Raw genomic sequence first — 27412 nt, 5'->3', positions numbered from 1 at the left:
AATCAAATCCAATTACGTCACAAGGATGAAAAAGAAGAGTGTCATAAACAAAAAAAAAAAAAAAAAAAAAAAAGAGAGGATGTTAAGATACGTCTCCGAGGAAATGAATTTTAACTGTGTTAAAACGCGTTAAACACGATACAATGTACGTGTACATATAATACTACGTATATAAGGGCTCGGCCTTACTTCGTCCTCCTCTGACTCTCACGTATTACGTTAGCGACAGAGAAATACGAGTAAAGTAGTAAAAAGCTTGGATCAAATTCATCGAATACATTTTTATATTACGACAGATTATGTACATTTGACGCACATAGGCCAACCTAGCTTAATCTTAAACTTATCAACGCGATAATCATTTTTAATATCGTATAAATAAATAAACATAGCGTAGGCTGAACCAGATAAATATGCAGTCGGCAATACGGTTTGCAATAATAATAATTCGACGAGTCCATCTTCGATTCGACAGTCGGTCGACTGTACGACAAATATACATATACCGTCCGAATGAAAAATTACCTACAGAAGAAAAGTTGTTCGATCGGATCGCATAATTAGCAAATTTCTGTTTAAATATGAACGTTTAATAGGTTATCATCTTCCTTTTATTTGCGGTAAATACATACATATAGAAATCGCTAGGCGATTTAACGGCGTACATTTTCTTTAATTATCCTTTTACGTATTAACCGTGGCTCCTATCGTACCTGTTGTAATTATCGGCAGAGGTAATTCGTCACGACAACCATCGAACGAGACCATCGACGTATAAGTTATCTACGAATTGCGTAAAAGTAATCGTAAAACTTGGTACAACTCGCGCGTAGACCTTGAAAAACCTTTGAAAGCGACGAGAATCCTTTGCTCTTTATCGTTCGTTCGCTCGAGTTGATAAGTCGGTAAAATAATTCTCGTAAAGCGGCTAAATTAGATCGCGTATATCATTTTGATTTTACCAGTTCTCCGTAAAGAGTTCAGCTTTTAAATAACCCTTGATCGAAATTTAAAGCCGAGTAAATACGAATAAGACGAGAAAGGAATAAAAGTAACACGTGGACTGCGGATATTTATGCAGACTCTTCGACTTTGTCGTTAAGATAACGCTTTAACGTTCTAACATTAACATTTTCAGAATAATCAAACTTGTATGTTACGAGACCCCGTCAAAATACACTGTACGTACTATTTATCATATATAGCGATTTACACGAGTCCTTTACACGTACTTTTTACGATCAGATCCAACTATACGTAAAATTTCGTATCATTCTCTTTTCAGTTTCTACTTTTATTTATTATTTATTATTTATTATTTATTATTTATTATTTATTATTTATTATTTATTATTTATTATTTATTATTTATTATTTATTACCATCGTGCTAGTACTATCGGGGCATTTTGTTATCCGGTGCCTTGTCTCGTACTAAACATTCTTCTACCTATTATTATCATTGCTATTGTTATTGTTATTATTATTAGTATTATTATTATTATTATTATTATATAGGTATAGAGTGATTTTTCGTATTTGCAACAAGAACTTATCAAGATCAACGCTTCTTTCACGAGCAGCGAACGAAATCGCGTCGTAGACGTAATTTCGTAGAAACTGAAACAGCCGATAAGCTTTGTGTTTCTATAGTTTGACGAATAACGACAAATATAGCTATAGTCTGCGAAACTTGAAACGGGACACTCTGTGTAATTATTTCCTCGGATACTACGTCGTTAAAACAAATACGTTTCGTATAGGTTTATTTAAAAAACATATTTTTTCGTTGTTTACGTTTATGATATAGAAACCAGTTTGTAGAGTAATTCCTACACTTACGTACGTTTCGTTCTCCGTACGTTGAATCGAATCGATGGACGCTTGTGTGTGCTTGTACGTATCTCGCGAAGCGTGAATTTTGTAGGAACGTGGCTAAATTACAACAAGCGTCGTATCGCTCTCTCCTTGATCGAAACAAGCTGTCCGGCATTTTTTCATTTCTCAAGATACGTCGCAATCATATCGTATTATATCATATACGTCTATAATTATAATATATACGACTAGATATTTTAGGCGAAACGAGGAAAAACAAAGATGGCACGTTCTAACTTGCATTTACTTTTGGCATTTGTAATATTTCTGCCTGTCGCTCATTCCTACCCATGCTGCGTATCTCCGCGATTCTAAATCTCTCACAAATGCATAAATATCCGCCGTCCGATACTTTTCCAACTCTTTCTCTAACATTTTTCCAACGCGATAGAAACATAAATTTGATCTGGGTTCGATCAACGTTCGAATAAACGCTAACGCGGACAAAGTCAGGTTCGCATAAAAATTGTAAAACTGTTAATTAAACGGTCTAATTGTAAAAGAAGAGAAAGAAACGGCGCGCGTACGTGTATTTTATCTCGATTGCTCTTTGCAACGGCAGTAAATTCTAGCTACAGATGAAACGCACCGAATCGTGCACGATCCGTCGTCGCTTTTACAATTGGATCGAGGCACGAGCTTCAGGCGATCGCAGTTGCGATCTGTCGGAAGGAAGGTCGTTTATACGTTGTTTATACGAGTTTAAAGGAAATTTTGTTTCAGCCGTCGGCGCTCATGCGCTCGCAACCAATCAACGACGATTATTACCAACGACGTTATTAATAAATAGCAGGCACGCTCGATCAACCATGCAACTTTTTGTACTAATAGAAATCACATTTTCGTATTTACGAAGACACGTGCTTTTCCTATCTTGCGTTTTACGCTTTATCGTAACTTAAACGTAAGTTACTAAACGCAGCAAGAACGTAAGACGTAGAGTATTGGAAAAACATCTATCGTTATACAGCTAAGAAACGATTAAGAAACGCGTTAAAAAGAAAATGGCGCATTTTTCATCGGTTAGATATGGAAAAGGTTACGGGATTAACTTAATAAGGAGCGAGTGTCGCTAGCGATCGCTAGCGATCCAGCCTATTTTCTGAGTCGAGGCGGAAGCACGTTGGTCGGCGATGGCGTTGGACTGCTGCTACACGATCTGCTCAACGCTCTGTGAGGCTCAACGCTGAGGAAACTCTTGTCGCTGGTCGGCGGCGCCGAGATGATTTCTGGCTCGGCAGGACTGGGACAGCGTCGTTGCGAGCACGTTGACAAGCTGCTTCTCGATAACGTTTGCAACGGTATTTGGTAGATTCTTATCGGCTTCCAGTCGCCCTGACTGTCTATAGAAAGCAAAAGACAATTATTCTCGATTATATCGATTTCCTACTCGTATCAACGTTAGCTACTATAACGCCAGATATAGCACGTCATGGTTTTCTAGACTTTTCGATTTAGCAAGTTGTTGGCACAGTGTTGGCGCGTAAACGTGTTTATCGCTGCAAGCGTATTTTATATATATATATATATATATATATACCGTATACATATCGTTCTAAATAAATAAATAGATAAATAAATAAATAAATAAAGAAACATTTATCCTATTAGGATAGGATGTAGAATAAGTAGAATAAGTAGAAAATGACGATCGGTTTGGAGAAGACGGACACGTACTTTGCTGATTGGATCGAGACGTAGAAGATTGGGGGAAAGGAGGCGGACTGGAAACCGGTTCTTCCTTGTCCATGGGTTTCGAGTCCAGGCGAATTCTTTCGCATTTTCCAGGCAGAAATTCCGGAGCCGTTGTGGCGAAGAAGATGTCTTGCTTCGAAGTGATTAGATTCAGGTTTGGCATGGCGATCGTGTGCACCAAATTTCCATTGATTATCAATCGTATCTCCATGGTGTCGTTGGTAAAGGCGATCACGTAGGGGAAGGCACAGGCTGAAAGTTTGTATCGGGACACGAAGGATTATCGAAAAATAAAGAACGACGAAACGTAAAGATGCAAAGATACGTTACCTATTGCCGCAGGAACGGAATTCCAGTTGAAATCGAATTCCGTTGCTACGGTATTCTCTTCTAAGAGTTTTTGAAAGTGACACGTATCTGCGGTAAGAAAGGCAGGTAAGCGAGTATCGATCGACCACGTCGTTGTTGCATCGCTGCCACCAATTCTTCCTCCGTTTAACCATAATTCTACCGTTTATTATATCTATTAAATTCTTCGGTTTCCCATTTCGCTTCTTATTCGACTTTTAGCTAGATCGATATCTTATCGACGTAGGCACGACGTATCGTTGAAATCGAACGACGACCTTCTATCTTTAAATTTTGTCTACCTTTAAATTTACATTTTTCACCTTTATTCGGCTGTTTACAATTTTCAACTGTACTTTCGTATTACGTCGCTCTTTCGTCGAGTATACTACAGTAAGTACAACAGGCCAAAGAACCTTTACGTTTTTTACTTTACTTTACGACTTTGATACGTTCGATCGGTTTAGCGTATAGCGGTGCGTTTGCTCCAACCTCTATACTATATACATATATAAATACGTACTGTTGTAGCAGAGTAACAATTCGGGTTCTTCGTCTTCGCAGAGGTCCAAAGCAGCCACCACGTGTGGTTTCGGTGTTCCCTCGATGTGAAGAATTCTCGTGCTTCCAGAAGCTGAGATCAATTCAAAATGATGTCGGACACCGCAGCAAAGCGTCCATTCGTTGTTCGAATCTGTATTTTCTACTATCGTTAGCAACGTCGGAGATTCGCTGGCGTTCAACTCCTTCAAATGCAAAAATCCTTCCACGGTGTCTGTGTCCGTAGCGGAACACCATGCGGTCCACGCGGCGCTATGTTTCCATTGGAAAACTATCAAACGTCGGCCGACCGCTACGCACTAAATAAAATAAAAAACGATATCCGAATTACCAAGGTAATCTGAATTTCTCTATTATCGTCCTATATTTATTCCTATATTTCCTATATTTATAATTCCTATATTTATAATTTACTCGAACAAAACTACTACTAACAAAAATATACACAACTATCGTACGAGTAGTTCAAGTAATTGTTAGACAAATGGAAGATTAGATAAATTTGCTTTTTACTCGGTCCGGTAGATTCTAGAGTCTCGATGCCATCGCCATTGATACATCGTACACGCACCTATACTATACTATACTATGTTTAACGACGCGATCCGAAAATCTTGGAATCCTGATACAATATATATATATATATATATATATATTATATATATATATATATATATATATATATATATATATATCAGATAAATTGGCAGACGATTCGAATTCGATCGGAATCGATCTGGAATCTTTTAGTATTTTTACGACAATTCCGAGTCCGATGATACGCTGTTTCGACAAAAGCAATGGAAAACACTCGCCTACGAAACACATTTAAACTTTCGCGACTTACTACTCGCCATACGATCCAGATATTTTCAGCTTCGAATCGTGTTCCAAGCGATTTTCAAGCGTTTGCGATCCCAATACGCGTATTACGTTAAAAAACAAAGAAAAACTCATCTTTATACGAACAAAGCTTCGACAGCAAGATCGTAAATTATCGAGCTTTTAATCAATATATATCGGATATATTTATCGGATATAAATATACGCAGCAGTGTAGCGGATGTAGCTTCCATGTGCAAACAAAGCTTAAATAAGCAAAATTACATAAGAAGAATCGATTCCAAGTATAAGCGCTAATTCGAAAATAATTTCTTTAAATATTTCAGCAACGCGAGGCAACGATCGTTTTTCGCGTCTGTTTACACGTTACAAACACGATTGCTTTGCGTCAGCCGATCCACGCGAGTTACATCTGTACAGCGGTTTTTACTCGAGAAATTACGTAAATTGTCGAAAACTCGAAAAATTAAGCCGCCACTGACCTTTCCTTGACAGCAACGTTCTTCGTCGTCTCGAGTCGATTGTCCAAATACAGTCTATTTTATAAACATACGCGCTACGTACTGCGTACGTTCGGTTAAAACGATAAATCGAAATAAGAAATTGTTGGGAAAAATTTGAAAAGCCACTGTCGTCTATTCTTTTTCTCTCTCCTTTTTCCTTTTCTCTTGTTCGGTACATACCATGCGCAAATGAGAGCCACCAGGCATAGTAACGGTGTATAAATGGCAGCCCCGAGTTCTAGGTAGTCTTCTTTCCTTTATATGCGCTCGTCCTCTAACAGCCAAGGGACGAACACGAACACGAGTACGACGAATCAAGGGCTTAAATTTTGTAGTGGCTCGCGTGAAATTGTCGCAATCGTTTTCTTCGCTTTCGTCGCCGTCGTCGTCCGCATCGTCCTCGTCGCCATTGTCTTCGCACTCTTGATCGTCTTCACGATCGTTTGCAATTTCGGCAGACCTACTCGTCGTGCTATTCTCGAATTCTCTTAGACGAAAAACGTACACGTTGCTATCTTTTCCTTTGTCACCGGCTCGAAACAACAATATTCCGTGTTGCTCGACCACGTCTAGCTGTTTAATTTGCACGGACTCGTCGAAGATCAGTCTGTGCGATAAACTGTCTGAAACAGAAAATGCATTGGAAGGTTCTTGCGTTTTGTAATTTCGTAGTTAGGAACAGAGAGAGAGAGAGAGAGAGAGAGAGAGAGAGAGAGAGCATCGGTTTTCTCTGTCCTCGACGAAGGAGAGAGTGCTCTCCTTTTATATATTTTATTATTTCATATATTTCATATTGTTATTTCATACATGCGTCATCTTCTTTCTTTCTTTCCTTCCTTCCTTCCTTTATGCTAACGAGGTTTTCGCTTAATAAATAAATCAATTTTCTGATTGTACAGTTTCGTACAATTTGTAAGAGAAGACGTATTTTCGAAAATATTCCCTGTAATGGTAAAATAAGGCTTTGATAAGGCTCGATTCACCTTCGATCAGAAAAGTTCCATTCTCGGTAGCCAAGATCAGCTTGTTATCCAGCCAAACGTCCCCGCATACGACTTCGTGCGGGAAATCCGGATAGATACACCTCGGCTCCCACGGTCTAGGCTTCAAAGGACCAGCAGTGGCCAAGGAAGTTGGCGCCAAACCTCTGACTATCGCTTCGAGTTTCAGGGCCTGTCCGACGCGCACCATCTCCACGGCACGGGTCTCCTCGCGACGTCGACCTGGAGCCTCCACGACATCCGACAATGCTCGTCGGTTTAACATACTCTGCGAAAATTTCATCGATTTTCCTTTCTACGGGGAGGGTGTGCCGCCAACAGCTAATACATACCGTACAGTTTTCGTTGTTCGCCAGGCGACGCGGGCGGTTCGGAAATTCGTGCAAAGGCGGAGAAAAGTGGCAATTTACCGTTTTCACGATCATTTTATCGCTTGTCTGTGCTCCGATCGCGTTCTCCGATAGCGCGTTGTTCGAGACGTCGTCGACGAAATGTCGCAACGCAAAAAACGACAACGCGCTATCAAAAGAGACGCTCGAAGCCAGAATTCACGTTGTATCATCTTTTACGTACTCGTTATCGTGCGATAGCTTTGGTCGAATAACGCCTACGTACAAGAAAACGCGTCGAAGCTTGTGTAAATATTGTATTTCGAGTAGTTTTATCCGCGTAGACGAACCAATTCGCGATAAATACTCCTGATAAATACTCGCGATTGCAATTACAAACAGCGTACTAATTAAAGGCAGCTTGACCGAATCTTTCAGCATTTTATCGAAAGTATGCCTTCTAATTCGGATTTCCCTAATTTGGCTTTCTAGCTACAAGTCGTCTGACGAATTTTCAACACGAAGAATATTATAGATGCGATAACGAACGAATCGAAACGCATTACTCGAACAAATAACAGCAAAACCGTGTTTTATTAATAACAACGAATAATACCGCAAGCACGTATAAATACAGAGATGTTCGATACTCGATAACAACGAGTACACAGGTGCCGATAATACTGTCGGAAGTAAGAGCAACTTTATCAAAGAAGGATCTAAAAGCGAGAGGAAATGCATATAAATATGATTGATCGATTAGACTTACGTTGCTCTTGCTCTCCTGCGAGTGTTCTTGATACATATCCCGAAGAAGAGCGTCCAGGGTCCTTTCCCTTTTTTGAGCGAACGTTGGCGTGTTGAACGTGGCTTTCTCGCCGTTTATTAACTTGACGAGAAGAAATTCTCGCAGGGTGTACGGGTCCTCGAACACAGGCGGGCATGGAAGGCTCGGGCCAAACAGAGGAACGTTTTCGTCGCAGTAAATGGCCACGCGCCATCCTTTGCCGTTTTCTTCGGCCGATACCACGGCAAACACGTCTGTATTTGTAAATGTATCGCGTGAACGTCGAATTAACGATCTTGTTTATCCTTAGGAAAATATACAAGAAGATGGTGAAAGAAGACGTTGGAAGAAAGAATTTTCTCCGCAAAAGTGGCGTGTATTTGCGAGAATGGGCCGACACATTGTTCGCAAAGGTGCGAACTCGTCGACCACCAGCTGCAAATTTGCGCCGCGCATCGCCCGTTGTAGCAGAACCGACAAACAGGTCTGCGGCTTTGCAGCCGGCCGGTCGGCGGGTCAGGTTATTTACGGTAAAAATGGTATCGTCTACGGTATATCGTTATGTAACCGTCGTTATATTACGGGATTCTTAGGAGCTGCGACCAGGCATTAGCTCGTCAAAATGACAATTACGTCGACTAACGTCTCCCTCGACCTCGAAACCAATCGTTTCGCTCTCGTTCGAAACATTTCTCCACACGATTCGGTTATATCGCGGTTATATCGGTTATATCCGAAAAGATCGCAGCTCTTGCCTACACGGATAGACGTATTTATATTTTTATCTTACTTTCTTCTTTCCTCTTTATCTTACCGATCGATTAAAAATGATATTAGAAATTCAGCCTAGATCGAAAAAATGTAGATAAATGGCGTATCGACTTACGGGTAAATTGACTTTTGATGCAGTTTGGGTTGAAAGTGTCTATGGCGTTCGAGTCATCCGTGTAAATGATGTTAACGATATCGTTACCGATGTGTCGCTTTCTCTCCAATTGTTGCGGGTTGTCCTTCGAATAGGGAAGCATCGTACTCACATGGTACATCACTTCGTGTCCCGCGTACACCGTATAATAACTCTCGTTGCCAGTCATGTCGCCTGCAAACGTTCAGAGAGAGAGAGTTCGCACTTTGAAGAAGAAACTCGAAAAAAATACGACACGAAGAAAAAATAACAACGACGACAAACGAACATGAAAAACTAGCGTTTACCTTACCGTCGACCATATTTTCAAAGCATAGCTACCATCTACTAACTACATAGAAACGGAAATAAGAACGGTACCTTTTACGTCTAAACCACCTCGATACTTGTCCCAATTCTTCAGTTCTATCCTCTCGCCCACAATTTCCAGGAACTTGTCAAAATCTGGACTACCCTTCTCTGTAAACCGAGCGAACAGATCGCGTATCGAGACGAATTACGAATCAACGTTGGAATCGTATTTTTCTAAAACTTGAAACTCGCTATGAAACGGATACAAGGCGGTGAAAAGTTGTGCTATAGACTCGCGAGAAGCTACTTTTTCGTACGACGGTTAAAATGCTTGAAACGATCGAAACGGTTAAAACGGTCGTAATAGTACGCTTTAAGCGAAAGCGACCGCCGTTCTTCCGCATAGTCGTCCAAGTTTCAAGGGTTGGTCGATTCGTCTTGGTTAAATTTCAATCGAAACTTTTCATTCGCTTACCGTTGGATAGCATTTCGTCGTCGGTCGTTTGCCCTTTCTTCGCGTATATCACGCCAAACTTGAAGTTGACGGAACCCTCTTGCTCTTCCAGCAACAGCAGATCCTGCGATGCAAAAATTTCCAAAAGTTCAACTCCACCGTCTTCTTCTTACGATTTCCTACAGTTTCTCGCAATTTCGTACGGTTTCTGCCGTTTTCCCACACACACACACACACACACACACACTTGTAGAAATAAAGACGGAAAAGCTGTTTCTTATTAAGTTAATCGCAGGATTGGCCACTTACCTTTTGAATTTCGGGGGAAAAAATCTCGCGCGGAGCCTTATCGAGTTTCTCAAGACCAAAGAAATTGCTGAAATTTTACCAATTAGTTACTTCAACTTGACTTAATTTTAATTTAACCGAAGAAAATTAGCAATCAACGAGCAGTAAGCAAGTCCGTACCTCAAGATCTGCCTGATCGTCATCGTTTTGTTCGCAGAGTATGGCAGCGATATCTTCTGTGCGCCCTAAATTCGTTACTCTTTCATTCATCGATCGCTGTAAACTTTTTTTTGCCTCGCCTTTCTCTTACATAGTGTCTTTTAATACGTAATAACATCCGAAGAAAAAGTGTGGCTATAAAAAGTCACAGTATCGACACTGTTTAGTAATAAGACGGTTCGTTCTACCTTTCACCTACTAATCAATCGATTCTCGAGAGATTCGCAAGAACGTTCGATTCTCTAGCATTTAGCGGTAGACTTTCGTGCGTTTCGTTCTATGAAAATGAAACGCGGAGAACGCGATAAGTAGATAACGGTATCCTTCGTTGCGAGATAAGGCTATGTGCCGATACTTCTTCTATATATAACTATACATGGGTATAGCGTGCGAGTGCGTTGGCATTTTTCACGTAGAAATCTGCTTTTGGAAATTCATTCGTAGCAAGCGTACCGACGCCTAACTTTTTATCGCTTTCGATTTCTGTCCAAGATAATTTCACAACGGGATCGTCAATTCATTCCGCGATTCGTTCGTTACTCGTCCATCGAATGATCTTTAAAACGACGAAACGCGATCAGCTGTACGCGAAACCCGATACACGAAAAACATATCGTTCGTCAAAGTACGATGTTGGAAACGGTCAGCTCCGCGGTAAATTTAGTCTTTCTTATTTTCTATAATTTACTTTTATCCTCTTATCGCCGATATTTACGTTTACGTTTTATTTCTTCATTCGTTTCGATCAAATCATCGTTCATTTCGAATAGAAAAGTATCTGACAAGTTGCAGTAGTTGTCGTAGAGGTACGTAGAGGTAGAGGCGGATACTCACAGTTTTTCTCCATAAAATAACTCTGTAATGCGGCACGCTTTGATCGCTGACTTCGCTCGTCACCACCGATAGAAACAAGGGATTCCTTTCTTGGTCCGCAGCAACGTAATTTTGATGCACTGTAAACCAATTTTTCATCGAGTGACAAATATTTTCGTGTAATAAGTAAGTAATACATACGTGTAAGTAAGTAAGTAAGTAAGTAAGTAAGTAAAGTAAGAAATTATACGGATAACGAATTTTTTACGATAATAAACGTAAAAGACTGTCGGACGAGAACGGATCGAGCTAAATCCAAAATAAAAGAATAGGATATTGGTTGAAAAACGCTTGAATAGGATATTGTTCATCCGTCGTTCCTCTTATCCTGTACATGTATATCGAATATACGTACACTGATACTCTAAAAGACTCGTATAACATAACAGCATGTTCTTTACTCACGTTTTCCGAGAAAGTATTTGAAGTACCAGCGCGTTTGGTACTCTGGATTTTCCAATATCGGCGTACTCGGTGATCCGAACATCTGCACACGTGCAAAATCAGTTTCGCCACGGACGTAATCAAATTTTCTGTTAAACGAGGGGAAAGAAGCGGCGCAAGTGGAAAGCGGAAAGCAGGAATATCGCGTGTTTCATGCCTAATTTCTACCTTACTAATTAATTATCCAACTGTACAGAATTACATCGCATTACATCGAACGAATTAGGATCGCTAATAAACAAGTGCCTTTTAGAAACCATTTACATAGTCAGTTACAGCGACGAATACCTTTGTCGCGCATCGTCCACGAATAATCAAAGTAAACGCATTCCAGCATCGTTTTATCGAATTATCTGCGAAACCGGTACTCCCACCGATCTTATCTCAATTCGTTAACGATAACTTATATATGGTTCGTTGAAAAGCACCACGACCATCAGTCGTCCATGGTACACGGATGGATGGTACTCGCTTCTCGATAAAAAATGAAAATTAAACAATATCTTCCGAATATTTCCAACGCTTTAACGAATATTTTGTACGTCGTTGAAACTAACATGCCGCCGTAACAAAGAAGAAGGAATTTTATCAAGTTGAGAGAACCAGTTAAAAAGCAAACGGATTCGTATAATTACTGATCTCTTACTTCTTCTTTCTCGCCCGGCGAATCACCGTTCTCCACTCGAAATCTTCTTCCATTGTCGGACCCGTCTTGCTCCATTTGTGGCAGCTGAAACGCACCATATCGAGAGACTAAGGTTAGCGAGACCGTGCGAATCTCCTCCGACGACACACGGAAAAAGGAAAAGGAGACGAGAAACAGATAGACCGTCCCCTTTCTCGGCGCTATCGTTGCGCGCGCCTTTCTTCCTTTCGGAACGCGTGCACGAAAAACTATTTTAAAAATAGTCTGGCGTACCATGTCTCGCGTACTACGCGTTATTGCCAAATTTTCTCGGCGCGCACATCTATATCAAGTCGATTTTCAATCGCCTACTCTCCATACAAATGACCACCGCGCTGCTTTCCAAACTCACCATTTCCACGCTGCCGTAATATCGCCTGGAGAGGACACCCCGCCTCGAAATGGCATCCGTGCTGCATCTGAAAATATCATACGCGTTTAAAGTTGTACGCGGCCACGACGAAACGAAGAAACGGTCGCGGTCTCTTTTGCCCAGCTTCCTGGCCGTGTTTATTGCTTCTTTCCCAGCGAAAAAATCTGGGTTAACGAGGCCCCTAAGAAACGAACCACACGTTTCCCGATGAAATTCTTTCTTTACGGCAGACACTCGGTCGCAATTATTTTTCACCCGAGTTATCCAAATAATTCTGCTGTACGATTTGCCGGTGCTCGTTAAAACTTTCCACGATATCCGAACCATCGAATAATAGTTTCTCTAATAGTGTCGTTTCTCTTGTTTCTAGTCGAATTCAGAGTGGCGAGTGAATCTCCATAGCAAGGTTCATCGATTACCAAAGCGTATAACCGCGATCGGTTGGCGATCGTCGAACCAGTAGCAAACTACAACCAGCCCCTAAACACTGCTCTATCCAATACATCCGTCCGACTTTGTCGCGTTTACGCGTCGATACGATCGTCGTTGACGCGTATCTCTAAAAGAACAAACGATTAAAAATATGGAAACAGGTAACTCGGAGAAATTATTAGGTCCGAAAAGGTAAGGAAAATTCAAAGGATAAACTATAGTATCCGGAGTGGACAATTTTTCAGCCTTTTGCCGTTTGTCCTCGTATCTTCTCGCGGGTATTTTAGGAGTTTTAGACCCAAACTCTGTGTACGATCTTAGCCATAGCGTACGATAAGGTATATATATACCTCGATTCTAGCAATGACCTTCGACACAGCGCGAATTACGTTCGTACTCGTATAGCGATACGAGCGATACGCGTCGCCGTCTCATTCGATGCAATAGCGATGCGTAGAATCGTAAGCGATGATAAACGGTTAGCAGAGCAGCGAAGGAAGTTTCCAACGAGAATTTATCCGCAACGAGATTTTCGCCTCGCGTTTTTCCGCTTTCGAATGCGTGTTTTCATGCGTGTTTTCATCGAACCGGTTACTTCGAACGCTTCGTAGCGGCAAACCCAATATATCGAATATATAAAATAGCGCGCGTTACTATACGACACGCGTTATAACTGCTATATCGTATCGCAAACTCGCATATCGCTCAGCCGTTTTCCGACGCATAACGATAATAGACCATGTTTAAAGAAACGTACGCATGATGGCTGGATCGTCGGTGAAGATGCGCGCAACGAGCAGCAGACGACAAGGCAGGCACGCAAACCGATCTCGACCTGTTCCTCTGGATCGTCCGAGAAGCAGGCAACGTCTCTTCGTCGCTGTCGCTTTCCGTCACCGAATTCCCATTTCCAGCGCAACTCTCCCTTCCCCCTTTGCTTCGCTTGCTCGAGAAATTCTTCTTCTCTATGCCGACGGTCGTCGACGAGGTCGAGCTCATCGACAACGAGACTGCCGACACGTTCGTCGACGAGCCGCTCGTCAACGAGACTCCTCGCAAACGAGACACCAGCTTTATGTCCAAGCACAACATCTTTCCACTCTCTCTTCTCTTTCCTCTTTAATTTCCCCCTTTAAATAGTTTTCCCGACATCTTTACCGATGCACAGTTTCCGTTTCCGTTTCCACGATCTCGTAATTGCTCGAAACAGCACCTTTCTTCTACTCGAAATGTTCACCTTTAATCCGATCCGGTAAAAAACGTCCGTCTTATTATACGCGAGATATTAACGTGTACAGCGTCATTTTCCTACGAAAGCCACAGCAACGACAGAAAATCGTAGAAAGCACGTCGTACACTTTCGTCGTGTGCGAAAACTTTGCACACTGCAACCTTCCGATAATACGTCGATACCGTAGCTTCCCCCGTAGCTCTGTTACGTTCTTTGCCTCTTTCAAATCGATCGCTGTATTAGATACGTTACAAACGATTACTATGTTCAACGACGAACAATACCAACTTAACCATCGATTTACGCTAAGAAGATCGTAGATTTACCATTTGCAAAGGAAAAAGAACGTTTGTTAATTTCTGAATTCTAGTTTCTTCTTTGCTTACTCGTTTGCGTCTCGTTTACTAAAATCAGCCAGTCAAGATATTATCTTCGTATCGATGTCGTAGAATGTAAATACTTTTTGTAAGAGCGTGCAAAATATCGAGCAGAGGGCAAACGGATAAACGAATACATTGTTCAGAGATGTCGAATCGATCCGATTCGAGGATCGTTTCCGAAATTTCATTATTTAATTAGAAAGAAAGAGAAGGTCGACCGATAACCAGATTCGAATTCCCTCGCCTCGAATCCGTATTTCCAGAAACAGAGTCGGAATTACTCTGTCAACACCTTACCACGGCCAGTATTCCGTTCGCATAATTATAATAATTTCTCGGTTCATCCTCATTAAGAGCTACAACGAATTCCAATACTTGGCCAGCGTAACTGTAGCCACCAACTGTTGCAGCGGCTACGAAAAGTATTTGTACGTCCTTCTAAGTATTACAGCATTTACTAATTTGTTACTATTTAATTGCGCTCGAATATACAAAGTTTCGTATCTTTACTCGTTTAGTCGTATGTATTTTCATACGACAGCGAGAAATTTATTTTCCAAAAACGAATTCGAACGCTACAAAGCGAGCGTTAGCGAGTTTTACATTTCATTCCGATTTATTCGTAGATGCTGAATTTTGTATATACGTAGCTCGAAAATCGCTCGAGGGCGAAAGATGCGACAATTCCGAACAAAAGTAGCAAAGTAGTAGCAAAGTAGTAGCAAATGTAACAAGAAATCTGGATAACAGTCTAAACTACAGCCTTAAACAGAGATCTCCGAGTATATAACGAATTTGATACCATCGCTAGTTATCCGTTGAAAGCTTCGAGGTTCGTAGCATTGGTGCCAAGTTGCGTGATTTATTACCATCGATAAACCACCTTTTTTAAACATGCTGGCTGTCGGACGCGCGCGGACATCGATATCATTGACCGAGTTTCCCTGTTCCGCAGGTCTCTAACCCTTTTGAAGATCGTGGCTACATAATGGAAAAGAGTACCGACGACACTGACCGAGTCCCTTTGCCTTTGCTTTCCTCTCACTTTTTGCTTAACCAGATCTTTCACGTTGAACGAAGCGGCAGTCGATAGGTTGATTTTAATAATCAGACTTCTCTTCCTCTCTCTCTCTCTCTCTCACTTTCACTCAGCTTTGGCACGTTGAAGCTCGGTTATCGCGCCTGGATTGTAAGCGCCCTCCTCCTCCTCCTCCTCCTCCTCCTCAAAAAAAAAAAAAAAAAAAATGCGTCCGATTATTCGATGTAGGAAAGTAAGAGAGATAAAAAAAAATGTACTTCTATTATCGATAATTGACAAGAGAGATCTTTTTCTCACAGTCTAAAAGATATTCGATGCTGAATCGGTTAATATAATTTCTGCCTTTCCACTTCCTCAACCCTACGATTTTTCTCAACGCGGGATCGAGCGTTCGCTTGACTGTAAAAAATTTCATTTTCAATTCGATTAATTTTATTTATCGATCGTTATCGACGATAGAGACGTACGCGTGTTTTAAGAACGAACGAAGAAAGGACGTTTTAAGGAACGATATTACTTCGATATTCACGATATCGATATCAATAATTTTCACTTTTCGTTATTAATTTCCCAACTATTTCAAATGACACCGTATAATTCGCAAAAATATCGATCGTCTTGCAACAACAAAGCGTCGATCCCTTCGTTTTTTCTCCCCTTTCTCGTAAAAAAAAATCTTCAAAGTATCAAACGGGCATATACTCGTTGGTTAAATACACAAAAATTCAAATCTTTCGTTTACGAATTTCGTAACGTTCTATGCAGTTTCGTTCACACTGCGAAAAGTGCCAAGATCTTCGGGCAATCGTTTTCATTACCTATTTTACGATGCCCTTTTCGTCCCATTGCGACCACCGTCACCATTATTTGATCGTCGAACGACTCTAAAACGAATCGATCTCACATTATCTTCCAATGGAAAGGCTTTCTTACAGCCTCATACCCGTCACATAGCCACCAAACAGTTTCATTATCGATGATTCTCACGGTCGATCATCGACGATCAACGGTTCGTTCGAGCGTAATAGCTGCACATAGCCACTGTCGTCGAGTTCGTGTCCGGACGACCTGGATCTCGGCCGTCGTCGATTCAGCCTACGTATCGTATCGATGGGAAAAAGAAAAACGAAAAGGCGTGGATAGAAAACGCGAGTGAAACGATAACACACGGTAGCAGTGACGTTACCGCGTCGGTAAGCACGAAATCGATAAATTGTGACGAATCGATCGAGTATCGGATGGATGAAAAATCGAAGAATTTGCCACGGGTCTCCAACCCCTACTGACAGAGTCAGGACACGACCCTTTCCGAACGAGGATGCAGCGAGTCACGATCAGAGAGCAAGTACTCTTACTAACACGGCGACTCGACGACTGGCGCCGCGTCGTCGAGCTCATTGGCTCTCTTTCGCGACCCTCCTCTGACGCCCTCCGCCCCTCTCTACCGAGATCTATCTCGTACGCTTTCTGTCTTACCGCGGTGGCTTCGTTCCTTTCCTGTTCGCGACCTGTACGTGCGTGCTCTCTCTATGCATACGCCTGTTTCCTTCTACCCTACCAACCGACCTACGTGACGGCGCGGCGACGCGGCGACGCCGCACCGCAACGCGCTCTCTCCCTCGCGTTTTATATCGGCCAAACTTTTTATCCTCCTCGAATTCTGCGCTTTGCACATTTTTCCAGCATTACATATAGATTGAATAAAAAAAGTTGCTTAAAAATTATACCGCTACTACTATACTATACTATACTATACTATACTATTATACTACTACACTACTATACTACTACTGTACTATAACAAGAATATTCTATATATCGTACTGTGTGCTGTAATATTGTGTTATATTATTAAGTTATATTATTAAACTGTATTATATAGCAATATTGTATTATTAGTTATATATAAATACTGCAGTATTTCGCGATTACCGTGGAAATAACATTTTTAAAAACATCTATTTACTTTGTCAATAATATAATTCGCATAGTATAATTCTTAAGGCATTGTAGCGCGAGATTCTTCTGCACTTACGACAGATCTAAAAGCGAAGCGATCCATAGAACGTATATAATATGCAAAAATATCGAAATTATCCAAAGTATACAAATTATTAGATGAAATAATTTTCTATCTAGATTACATCTTTTTAATTATATTCGGCAAAATATACAATGTTATAAATATTCGATATTGCTTATTTTATTATTAATAAGCCCAATAAGCCGAACGAGCTTAAAACCAACATTTTAACTGTTTTATTATGTTTATTTTTAAAATAACATAGAAACAAACTAACTTTAAGTTATAAGATCAAATAAATTATTTTCGAACAATTTTCCACTTTACTCGACTGCTTCAAACGAATTATGATAACGAATAATACGGATATTTTCTTCTGCCTATTTCTCTCATTTTTTCCCTTACTCTAGTTAATTGGTACTGCACTTGTTACTGCAATAGCAGGTATTATGGTGTTGTTCTTGCGAATATAGTTCTATGTATTAATTAGCCAATTAATATCGGAGAATAATTGGAGATAAGATCGAAATAAGATTGCGCTTCAGGGTATAATTTGTTTAATCTGGAATATAAAAATATTAGATATATGTATGCATACTTGATTTGCAAGTTGCTATTTTGTTAAACATTTTCGTTGCCAATAACAATACGTATATATTAATAATCAGATACTATGTATATTATTATTACCTACTACTTTAGATGAATGATGAACGATAGTTTGGTTTATTCATTGAGTAAGCTCGGTGGTTTAGTTCATATTCTTTACCTTCGGCGTACATAGTTATTGTTTGCACCGAAGGGTGGCGTTAAATACTCCGTCCTAATCAATCGATCCAAGCGTTCAATGACGGCCATTTGGTAAAACAATTCTCTCTGCGGTTAAGATATTTTTGCAAAAGCATTCTAGTTTCTTTTATACCAATCGTAAGATATCGAAAATCATTTATCTCTCCTAATTAATTCCTTACCTACAGTTAAACTAATAATTTATGATAATTACTCTATTCATTTATATCAATTTATTCATAGAATGTATTCATGGAATCAAGGGAGCAAGTGCAATTTAGATCAAAGCCAACCAGTTTTCATCATCCATTGATGCGTGCTACCATTGGTAAGTCGCATGGTTTCGTTTCTTCGACGATAAGTTCAATGTTCATGTATAATTATTTGGAACCACATGCTGTACCTATTCTAATTGATAAATTTCAATACATACGCCGTGAGACACCGTGGAATGCGTGCGTTTTAGCCTTAATTATTCGCAAGATAGATTAGTCTATGTTAAGCGCATTGTGAGCTCATCGTGTACAATGATAGTTATCCATCTTGCAAGGAAAATTATAATTCTATTCTCTTTTTCTGCCGAAACACGCGTCCATTGATTCTTCCGAAAGATCGCAAACTCGTTCGTTCGTGCCGTGATTTTTATTTGATTTTCCGATTGATTGCAGTTTCTCTTTGGCTTCTCCCTACTTTTAGGGGCACATACAGCGTCAGTAGCTTCATTTTCTTTCTCTCGTCCCAGGTTAGACAAATGTGTCTTTGATGCCGAATGCAAACCAGTGGGGCTACGAATTATCGTACGATGTTTATAAAGATCGATGTAATCATTGTGTGAGATATAGATATTGCGCGATGTATCCTTTGTTTGAAATTTGGAAAGATTCGTGTAAGATCGTTTTGTGTAGATCGTTTGACTTTCCGTATCTGCTTGTATCACCGTCATCCCTCCCACCACGCCACTTTGGAAGCTGCTCAGCGAAACTAAGGTGCGACGAGTCCATTCAGTTGTCTTCTTTTCTATCGATAACATGGATCACGTTGCGTCAGGTTTGTAACCTATTCTAACCTATTAGCGGCGTCACTTCTTCATTACTGTCATTACTATATTTTTTACTATCGTTTATATCTCGTTATTAATATCGTTTAATCAATCCACGTTTATTTAACGATTTGTCGAACATTCAGATAATGAAATTAGGTGGTTTTCTGAAATTTTTTGTTTGTATCTCTCTTTAATCGTCTATTTACAAAATGATATTGTTACCGGTAGCTTGTATCGTAAGCTTTCGTAATAAAATCGTTATTGATCGTTTGATCGTATTTTCATGTAATTATTTTATACATTTCTAGTTTGTTTTTGTGCAGGTTATCGATCGATGGCAGGGATAATATAGAAGTAACAGGAATATTAATATATGGACGCAACGACGATCAACGATCAGTCTGATGAATTTTCATGGAAATCTGGTAACGTTTAATTTATTTTAACTAAGACAGCTGTGTATGAACGGTTCTATTGCCTTTTTATTCGAGCATGGGCAACATTTGATATACAATTTATGTCTACTTTAAAATATACTTGATACATATTTCATAATAGATCGTTTCGTAATTATTTGGAATATTAAGATGAAAGTAAATACGATTAAACAAATCACTTTTTTTCATTCAAATATATGAAATCATTCTCTTATTTCAAACGAACTTGTAACAAATTATTTTATTGTTTCAATGTAATTCATAATGTAGAATTCTTGATAATTTAACGATAGCTTCGTGTAGACAGTTTGAAACATAGAAATCTTAACAATAACAGCTTTAACTATTTCGATAGGTATTGTAACACACTAGGTATTGGTATATCGAATTCAAATTATTTTTCTATATTACGTGAATTTGCTATAGTTTCCGTCATATATTGCAACTTTGTAACTTGTGTCTTTTTCATAGAGGTGGCGCGCAAATAGACTGAAATACTTGAAAGCAAGGCTTCGCGCGCGTTTCTCTAGCATTCTTTAAGCATTCTTTTAGTCGTGAACTTTTGAATTCTTGGAAATATTTTCGGATATTTATAACACGCGACCGTTGTGTGTTAACTATGTTTCGTGTTCTAATAACGAACATTCGTGGTATGATTCTCGCAAATGAAACGATCGATTCCCTATTTCGGTTAGGACAATAGAGGTGGTTATATGAAGTATTACACTGAGATAACGGTTTACAATTCGCACTTTATTCCAACAACTTTGTAGAGAAGATAGTTGGGCTGGTGCGTATAGATAAGTGAAGTAGGTGACTGATCTAAGGGTGGAAACCCGGTCAAGAGATGTCGACTGTTCTAAAGATGGAAAATCAGTAAAGTTCGGTGACGATGCTATTGTCACGTAAAATAACAAAATGAAAAAAGAATTTGAGGTAAAAAATAAAAAAAAGAAAACTTTATTTTTTTTCTAACATCAATACACTTTACAATCTACTTCCGAACTCTAGGCGTGACTTTCTAAGACTGACTCTTACGATTTTACTTTCGATCGGATCCGATTACTTTCTTTTGTCATCCCTCGACATCCCCACCGTCCATGCATTTTTGCTAGGCGTCCGCGACCGTTGCCACGTGCTCTTTCTTCTAGAACCTTCGGTGGAAGGACCGTTGGGATGTTGATGGTTCATTAGGCACTTCAGCGATATACATTGTCGCCGAGTGCCGCCACATCTTTATCTCTATCTCTATCGTCAGTCCGTCGGATTTGAAGTATGCCGGTCGTGACACTATGGCGGAGGAAAGCTAGCGATGGGTGTGTCTAGCGCACGGGACCATCGGATTTGTTGATGACAGTTTTGACTAGGAAAGTGAGGGCAATAGTCATTGCTTCTGATTGGATGAGAAAAAGGTTGGTGGGCAAGGAAATGTTCTAACCGCCCCGGAGAGAAAGTTGCTAACCGGAGACACCGAACGTGAGAAAAACCAACTTTCCCGTATCATTCCGTAGTAGACAACTGGCTGTCATGTTGCCCGCGGATTGGGGCCTGGTTTGTGTACAGAGTCACCGGACGTAACATTATGTATTAACGATATAAACGATATCTTATGTTTTGTTGTAGACATATCACAGCTTCAACTTTTCCGTCTTCTTTGGGAATGTTCTAACAGTGGCTCAGAAGCCAAGAACGTAAGTATCTTTACATATCGTACTTTAATTATGTCTATTCTGTATATTTTGTATATTTTGTATATTTTGTATATTTTGTATATTTTGCTTCGAACGCTATTAATTAAGGAATACAATTTGATTAAAAACTTGGAAGGTTAGGATCTTCTCAGGTTATTCTTCTATTAAAATAAAAAGAGTGTTAGTTAAAGTCTTAATATCGAATTGTAAAACAAATAACTAACATATTTCAGAAATTATTCTAGATTTTAAACTTTCATATCAGAGTTTCAGTTTTTGTACTTATCGAAGTTTATTAGCATTTCAATCTTTATTATTAGCAAAGTTACAAATTCAATAAACTTGCATTTTTCATTATCTCCAGCTTTCCAAATAATCAGCAGTCAATCATCGTGTTTTGTTCTGCTGGGATAGCGCGGCAGTTCGATGGCGTAACGCTTCTGTTCCTCTGTTCCTCCTAACGGTGAGTCGCATGCATTTCTGTTCCTCCGGTCACTCAATCGTGTGATAGGATGGAAAGATGCGAATCGGCGTGGGGTTGTATTACGTAGAACTTTTTGCGAGCATAATGACCGCGGATATTTTTTAAACTCGTGAGTAGTAACATTTTTCTCAAATCTTTATTTATTAGTTCAGGATAGGTCTTCTCGCACATCGCGATTATAATAATTAGTTTTTTAATAGTTAGTTGAAACATGTACATTTGAGAATATACTCGTGGTACTTATAAATATGTATATTAATATTCGGTAGAAATAGGCAAATATCGACACGAATATACCCGTGTCACATAAATATATTTGATCTTAAGCGATGAATTTCAGTATAAATGGGACATATCGAAGCGATCTCGTTTGAGCATCTTGTAGTGGAGAAATCGGATACCCTGCGATTTCGTTGTTTCGAAAGATGCAATTGTAGCTGAATGACGTTGACGAGTATTTGGTAGTAGATATATATATATCTATCCATATCAGCCACGCGTACACGGTATAGGGTATAGTATAGAAACTAATAGAAGTAGAAAAATTAGTTGAAAGAAGAACTTGTTTTTCGAGGTCCTACTGTAATTTACTGTAATTTACTATAATTTACTGGAATTTTTTAGGTGTTGCAAACACCAAATAAATATTTAAATTTCCAAATGCAAAGTTAATATAGAACGGTGCTGGAATTTTCTTGTGATAAGCTTCGTTTCTTTTCAACGGGGATGTACGTATCTTCGAGCTCGGGCTTTTCTCGATACACACAGGTATCTATCGATGCGCATTGTCGTTCTCTTCTTGTCGCCCTGTCTCTTTTAACAACCGCTTTAACAACTTTAATATCCCTCTTCTTCTTTCTCCCCCTTGTCACCCTCTCTCTCTCTCTCTCTCTCTCACGCGCGCGCGCGGTCGATGCGGTCGACTTCCACTTGGTCGAGCGTGATCGAAATTGATCTACGCGGTATAAAAGAGTACCGCCGTGCCGGTCGGGACACCTCGGTCGGCCCGATAGCAAAAGAGTTAATTATAAAGAGGCGAGCGACAAAATCCGATACGTCGTCATCGCGGTGGCTAACGGCGACGACCAACCAAGCCTTATTGTTAGTGCACGCTCGTTCGATCGCAAACTGAACGACACCCGGTTTATCGGACCACTAAGAGATCGATATACATATAGACGGCAGATAGGTCAGCAGAAACACTCGATTTCACGTTGAAATAAAAAAGCATAAAGCTAGCTTTTATTTGGGATTGGCGGTTTTAAGATTCGATTCGACCTACGAGTCGATATCGTGTACGCGGTAACGGCGAGAGCATGTTTTTCGATCGCATGTTTTCGATGATCGAGGGGACGTTGTATCGATGGAGAATTGCGATGACGTTACTCTGTTTTGCTGCACACAGAGATATGTATGTCAACGGTTGAAGAATATCGTAGCTGCGTCGTAATATCGTGCTGCGAAATATCGTCCATACGATACGAATAAGAATCAGGACTAGCGATACGAATAAGAAGAGTACGTTTTTTGAAAAGTTGATTGGAAAAGCCCGAGCTTTAAAAGCGTAAGAGGGACGACGAGGAGGGTGTCACGTAAAATAACACAAGAGAACAACAACAACAAAAAATAGAAAAAAAGCTTTATTTTTTATTCGGCGGAAGGATCGTTGGGATATCGATGGCTCGTTAGGCACTTTGGCGATATACATTGTTTATACATGCCACATCTTTATCTCCGATTTTAAAGTGAGCCGGTCGTGACAGCGGCCTGGTCTCTGACGTGGATTGACGTTACAAGGAAAAAAGGTTGGCTGGGAAGTGCAAAGGAGATGCCAGGCGAGGAAGGTTACGAAGAAAGTTGGAGAGTTCTCTGCAAGTATGATATAGTCGATCGATCGAATAATACGCTTGCAAAATTTTGTCGTATTTGGTTATATATTCTGTTTATATTACCAGCTAACTCACTCCTTTGCCTGTATCGCAAAAATTTCTGCTTCGTATATGGTTCCGTATTTTCTCTTATTGCTCTTTACGAGCTTACATACGATACTTACATATACGTATACGCTGTTTGTACGATATAGATTATAACGCAAAGATAGAGCGCGATTCAATGTATAGTTGTCTCGTATGGATTGACTCGAAGACGCGGATTAGACGTAAAGAGGGAATTCTTCGAAATAAAATTCCTATTTTACAACGCGATACAAGCTTGTTCGTGAGATCGTCAACTTGAACGAAGAAACAAAGAAAAAATATAATATTTCCACTCACCGTGCAGTCCATGGTAAAACCTTGGTGCCCTCCAAACTGATGCTCCTCAATTCGTATTTGGATCTGTGTCGAAGCGGTGAACCAGGCGCGGCGGTGGTCGCGTGGAGAACGTTTCTCATACTCTTGGCGCTACTTCCGGTGAGCGCGTGTCTCCTGCCTGTTGCACCCTCCCTCGTCGATTGGTTTGTCGATCTCTTTAAAGAACTCATCGCTAATACGAAGATTTCCTTCTTAACCAGCAACTCTCTCGCATTCTTTCGAGTATTCAATCTCTCAACTTTTACGACTTTTTCGTAAAAAGCATCGATCAAAGAAATTTCGATGTTCGTCTCTAACAAGGTACATACGTATCGGGAAAATATTGTTTCCAAGATAACGTCGCTTATCCGGCGACTATTATTATCCGGAGAGAAGTTTTTAGAGGAAATTACTCAAAGTATCGTCCGTTTCAAAAAAATAACATGGACAACGTAATTGTTTTATACCGTTTCAGGATGGTCGCTCCTTCTTTCTTAAAGTATCGCAACTAATGTTTTCTCGTCCACTTTAAAATTATTTCACCGATCGATACGATCGAAATCTCATAGAAATCTTATAGAAATGTCCGTTTCTTTAAATTACGTTCAACTGGTCTATTCGAGAAAACAGATAGACATTTTAAAAACCATTTCACCAATTGTTCATCCATGTACTTTGATTTTCGGATAGACGGTTTCGAAGACGGGTTTACAGTGAATTTGAAATAATACAATTAATCGGGAACTTGAAAAGCAGCGCGTTTCGACACAGCGAAAAGTAGCTTCAAAGGTATTCCTGGGAATTCTTTAACGGCCCATTCGCAAAGTATCGGCAAAAGAAGCTTCCATCGCTGGCTAACCGTCGAATTCCTCTTGAAATTTTACGTCCAATTGCCCCCCATTCAAAGACCATCTTTTAACGCGTCTTCCTACTTTCCAAAGATTCGCTTCCATCGGTCTTTTACTTGAACATTGAACAACTTGCTTTAAGTACAGTTCCTTGCACTGCAATTTATAGACGATGGTGGAAATATCAGGTCAGTGGAACCGAAGAAGATTATCCTGTCCCATGTTATAAATTAATATTCTTCGGAACAACGTGTATTCCGAGCATTTCGTAGGTCTCTTTTTGTCATTTATATAAGGTACCATTAAGAAACGAACGTTTCTTCTATATCGTTAATTTACTTTCCCACGAAATTTTACATCGAGATCGCTCTGCGTTCTCAAACTCGACTCAGATCGAACGTTTCTTCTTTCTTGAATTTTTTACAGAATAGAGCTACTTACTGATCGCTATCGCGTCTACAGTGATTCACCGATCGTTCGTATTCCATTCGCTTATTCGAGTGTAAATTTCTGTTGTCTCAGAAACCCGTCAAATCACTCTTCTACGTCTTGAGATTTCTTATTTCAAACGATCAATTATCAATTTTCTTGCCCGAATTCTTTGTAAAAGCGAATCTACGACCACGGAATATCTTTATCCTTCGTAGAAACATCGTCGAATCTCGGATAATTTCATCCTCGATTTGGTACATTCGTACTTCCGAAGCGATTTTTCACAAACTAATATTTGTAATAATAATAATGTAATATCTTTGCGTATATTTTCTCTTTGCAGAAGCGAGAGTCGATCTCGATTGTAAGATAACTTTGCAATCTGTAATTCAATATCCCACTTTGATAAATATTATCCGATATCTTGGCTTCTCTAATCTTCTTTGTTCGAGAACTTTCTAGAAATATCGGTCTCTAATCGCCGAACCACTTTGCAACAGCACCAAGTCTCCGGTGATTCGTCAAAATCCTCGATTCAGTATCGAATCTCGTAAAATTTGTATTTTACGATTTACCATTTATTTCCGCCTTCAAGTCCGATATCTTGGAACAAATCATCTTTCTCGAAAAACAATCCTTCCCTTCATTGCAAAAGCGAGTCGCCGATTACAGACTAGCTTAAAAACACCACCGATCGAACAAACGAATCCTCGATCTTGCGAAATCTTGGATTCGATATCGAATTTTCTCTTCCTCTCTGTAAAATCGAACGTCGTCTACCAAATATTTTCCTCTTCGAGTTTCTTTACTCTTCAAAATCGCTTGTAGAATAATTCGGACCAACTATCGATCCTGCAACGATTAATCGCTGTTCCCCGAACGAAGAATTTCACGAACGTTCCATCGGCCCATCTCGCGGTGCACAGCGTGACAATGTCGAATCAAAGCCGACAGCAGCTCATCGTACGTTCGGTTCGCCCGAGGTTTCTGTCGTTGTTGGTCGGACGAGCAACTGATCCGTCGCGTCGGATGAACCGACCGTCATAAATGACCGCGCCACCTTTCAACCCCACTCTATGCAGCGTGGTTCGCCACTATAACACAGCCCCACTCTCGTTGCTTCTCTTGTACGATCATCCGATCATCCGATCATCCGATCATCCGATCGTCGCACGTTTTCCCCCGGCCGATACCCTCTTTTCAACTACTTACGCGCTTCACTGATTCGGGATCGATCCACCATCCGATCTCGACGCTTCCATGCTACGCTGTATTCCCGATAAACAGCCGTGTATCTATAGAAAATATCACAGAGTATTTCGTGTCGCGTATCATTGTTTCGCACGATTAAACGCGCTTGCCTGCATTCTTGCGTCGCTCGAATCGAAGAACTTGGAGAGCACTTGTTGCTACATCGACGCGTGTATGCTACTATATCGAGGAATGCATATCACTATGGCCATGTCTATGGCTATCACTACGACTATAGCTACGGCTGTGTCTATGGATATGGGAGATGGGGGATGGGGGATGGGGGATGGAGAAGATCGGATCTCAAGCCTGTACAAGTACAATTCTTTTCGATATATCACGTTTCATTCGACTCAATATCTATATCGGGCAATATGTTCTGCAGTATCGTTTGTTTCTTCTTTGATTTTTCACAATTTTTAAATTCTCCTTCTCGTTAATCTAAAATCGGTTTAATCTATAACATTTTACCGGTGCATTGGATCGTTGCTCTCTTCATAGTACGAATATTATATTGTTCGCGACGTTCTTAACATTTTTCTTCGT

The 27412-nt window shown here is 40.1% G+C and overlaps 2 protein-coding genes and 1 long non-coding RNA gene across 11 annotated transcripts in view; 2 read left to right on the top strand and 1 right to left on the bottom strand.

Moving 5' to 3' along the window:
- Positions 1-261: 261 nt before the first annotated feature.
- On the bottom strand, positions 262-26659 carry LOC126868077 (GTPase-activating Rap/Ran-GAP domain-like protein 3). Of its 8 annotated transcripts, none has more exons than XM_050623259.1 (17): positions 24318-26659; positions 12476-12542; positions 12085-12168; positions 11400-11481; positions 10956-11074; positions 10083-10147; positions 9924-9990; positions 9636-9738; positions 9230-9328; positions 8831-9043; positions 7927-8198; positions 6811-7096; positions 6008-6450; positions 4444-4780; positions 3903-4079; positions 3555-3824; positions 262-3220 (listed from the first exon to the last, which is right to left on the bottom strand). In XM_050623259.1, the coding sequence occupies exons 1-17, from the start codon at positions 24524-24526 to the stop codon at positions 2973-2975; spliced, it is 3141 nt and encodes a 1046-aa protein (XP_050479216.1). In that variant the 5' UTR covers positions 24527-26659; the 3' UTR covers positions 262-2972. The 8 variants fall into 8 exon arrangements, with proteins under 8 accessions (XP_050479216.1, XP_050479220.1, XP_050479217.1 ...); XM_050623263.1 differs by having other exon boundaries at positions 3903-3989; positions 24318-26657; XM_050623260.1 differs by lacking the exon at positions 24318-26659 and adding an exon at positions 15342-15486.
- On the top strand, positions 17985-20973 carry LOC126868110 (uncharacterized). Of its 2 annotated transcripts, XR_007690532.1 has the most exons (5): positions 17989-18528; positions 18634-18718; positions 19296-19437; positions 19756-19857; positions 20643-20973. It is a non-coding gene; the product is annotated as an uncharacterized LOC126868110 (long non-coding RNA). The 2 variants fall into 2 exon arrangements; XR_007690531.1 differs by having other exon boundaries at positions 17985-18528; positions 19756-20973.
- LOC126868105 (uncharacterized) overlaps positions 20990-27412 on the top strand; it is a 53511-nt gene continuing 47088 nt past the window's right edge. The window contains exons 1-3 of the mRNA XM_050623328.1: positions 20990-21420; positions 21493-21560; positions 21925-22010. Of these exons, the coding sequence (XP_050479285.1) occupies positions 21397-21420; positions 21493-21560; positions 21925-22010 (178 nt within the window). The 5' untranslated portion in view covers positions 20990-21396. The remainder of the gene's footprint in view (positions 21421-21492; positions 21561-21924; positions 22011-27412) is intronic.

The sequence above is a fragment of the Bombus huntii genome, chromosome 7, assembly GCF_024542735.1.
Source record: "Bombus huntii isolate Logan2020A chromosome 7, iyBomHunt1.1, whole genome shotgun sequence".
Taxonomy (NCBI): Eukaryota; Metazoa; Arthropoda; class Insecta; order Hymenoptera; family Apidae; genus Bombus; species Bombus huntii.
Note: the sequence above shows the minus strand (reverse complement) of the source record. Positions and strands in the feature narration are given on the sequence as shown.

Excerpts from the sequence above, each read along its gene's own strand:
- LOC126868077 (XM_050623256.1), bottom strand. The coding sequence starts at position 14,020 with ATGTTGTGCTTGGACATAAAGCTGGTGTCTCGTTTGCGAGGAGTCTCG. Across the intron at positions 12,169-12,475 it reads ATTACGGCAGCGTGGAAATG|CTGCCACAAATGGAGCAAGA; the intron begins GTGAGTTTGGAA and ends GGTGCGTTTCAG. Across the intron at positions 11,482-12,084 it reads CGCCGGGCGAGAAAGAAGAA|ATGTTCGGATCACCGAGTAC; the intron begins GTAAGAGATCAG and ends GCACGTGTGCAG.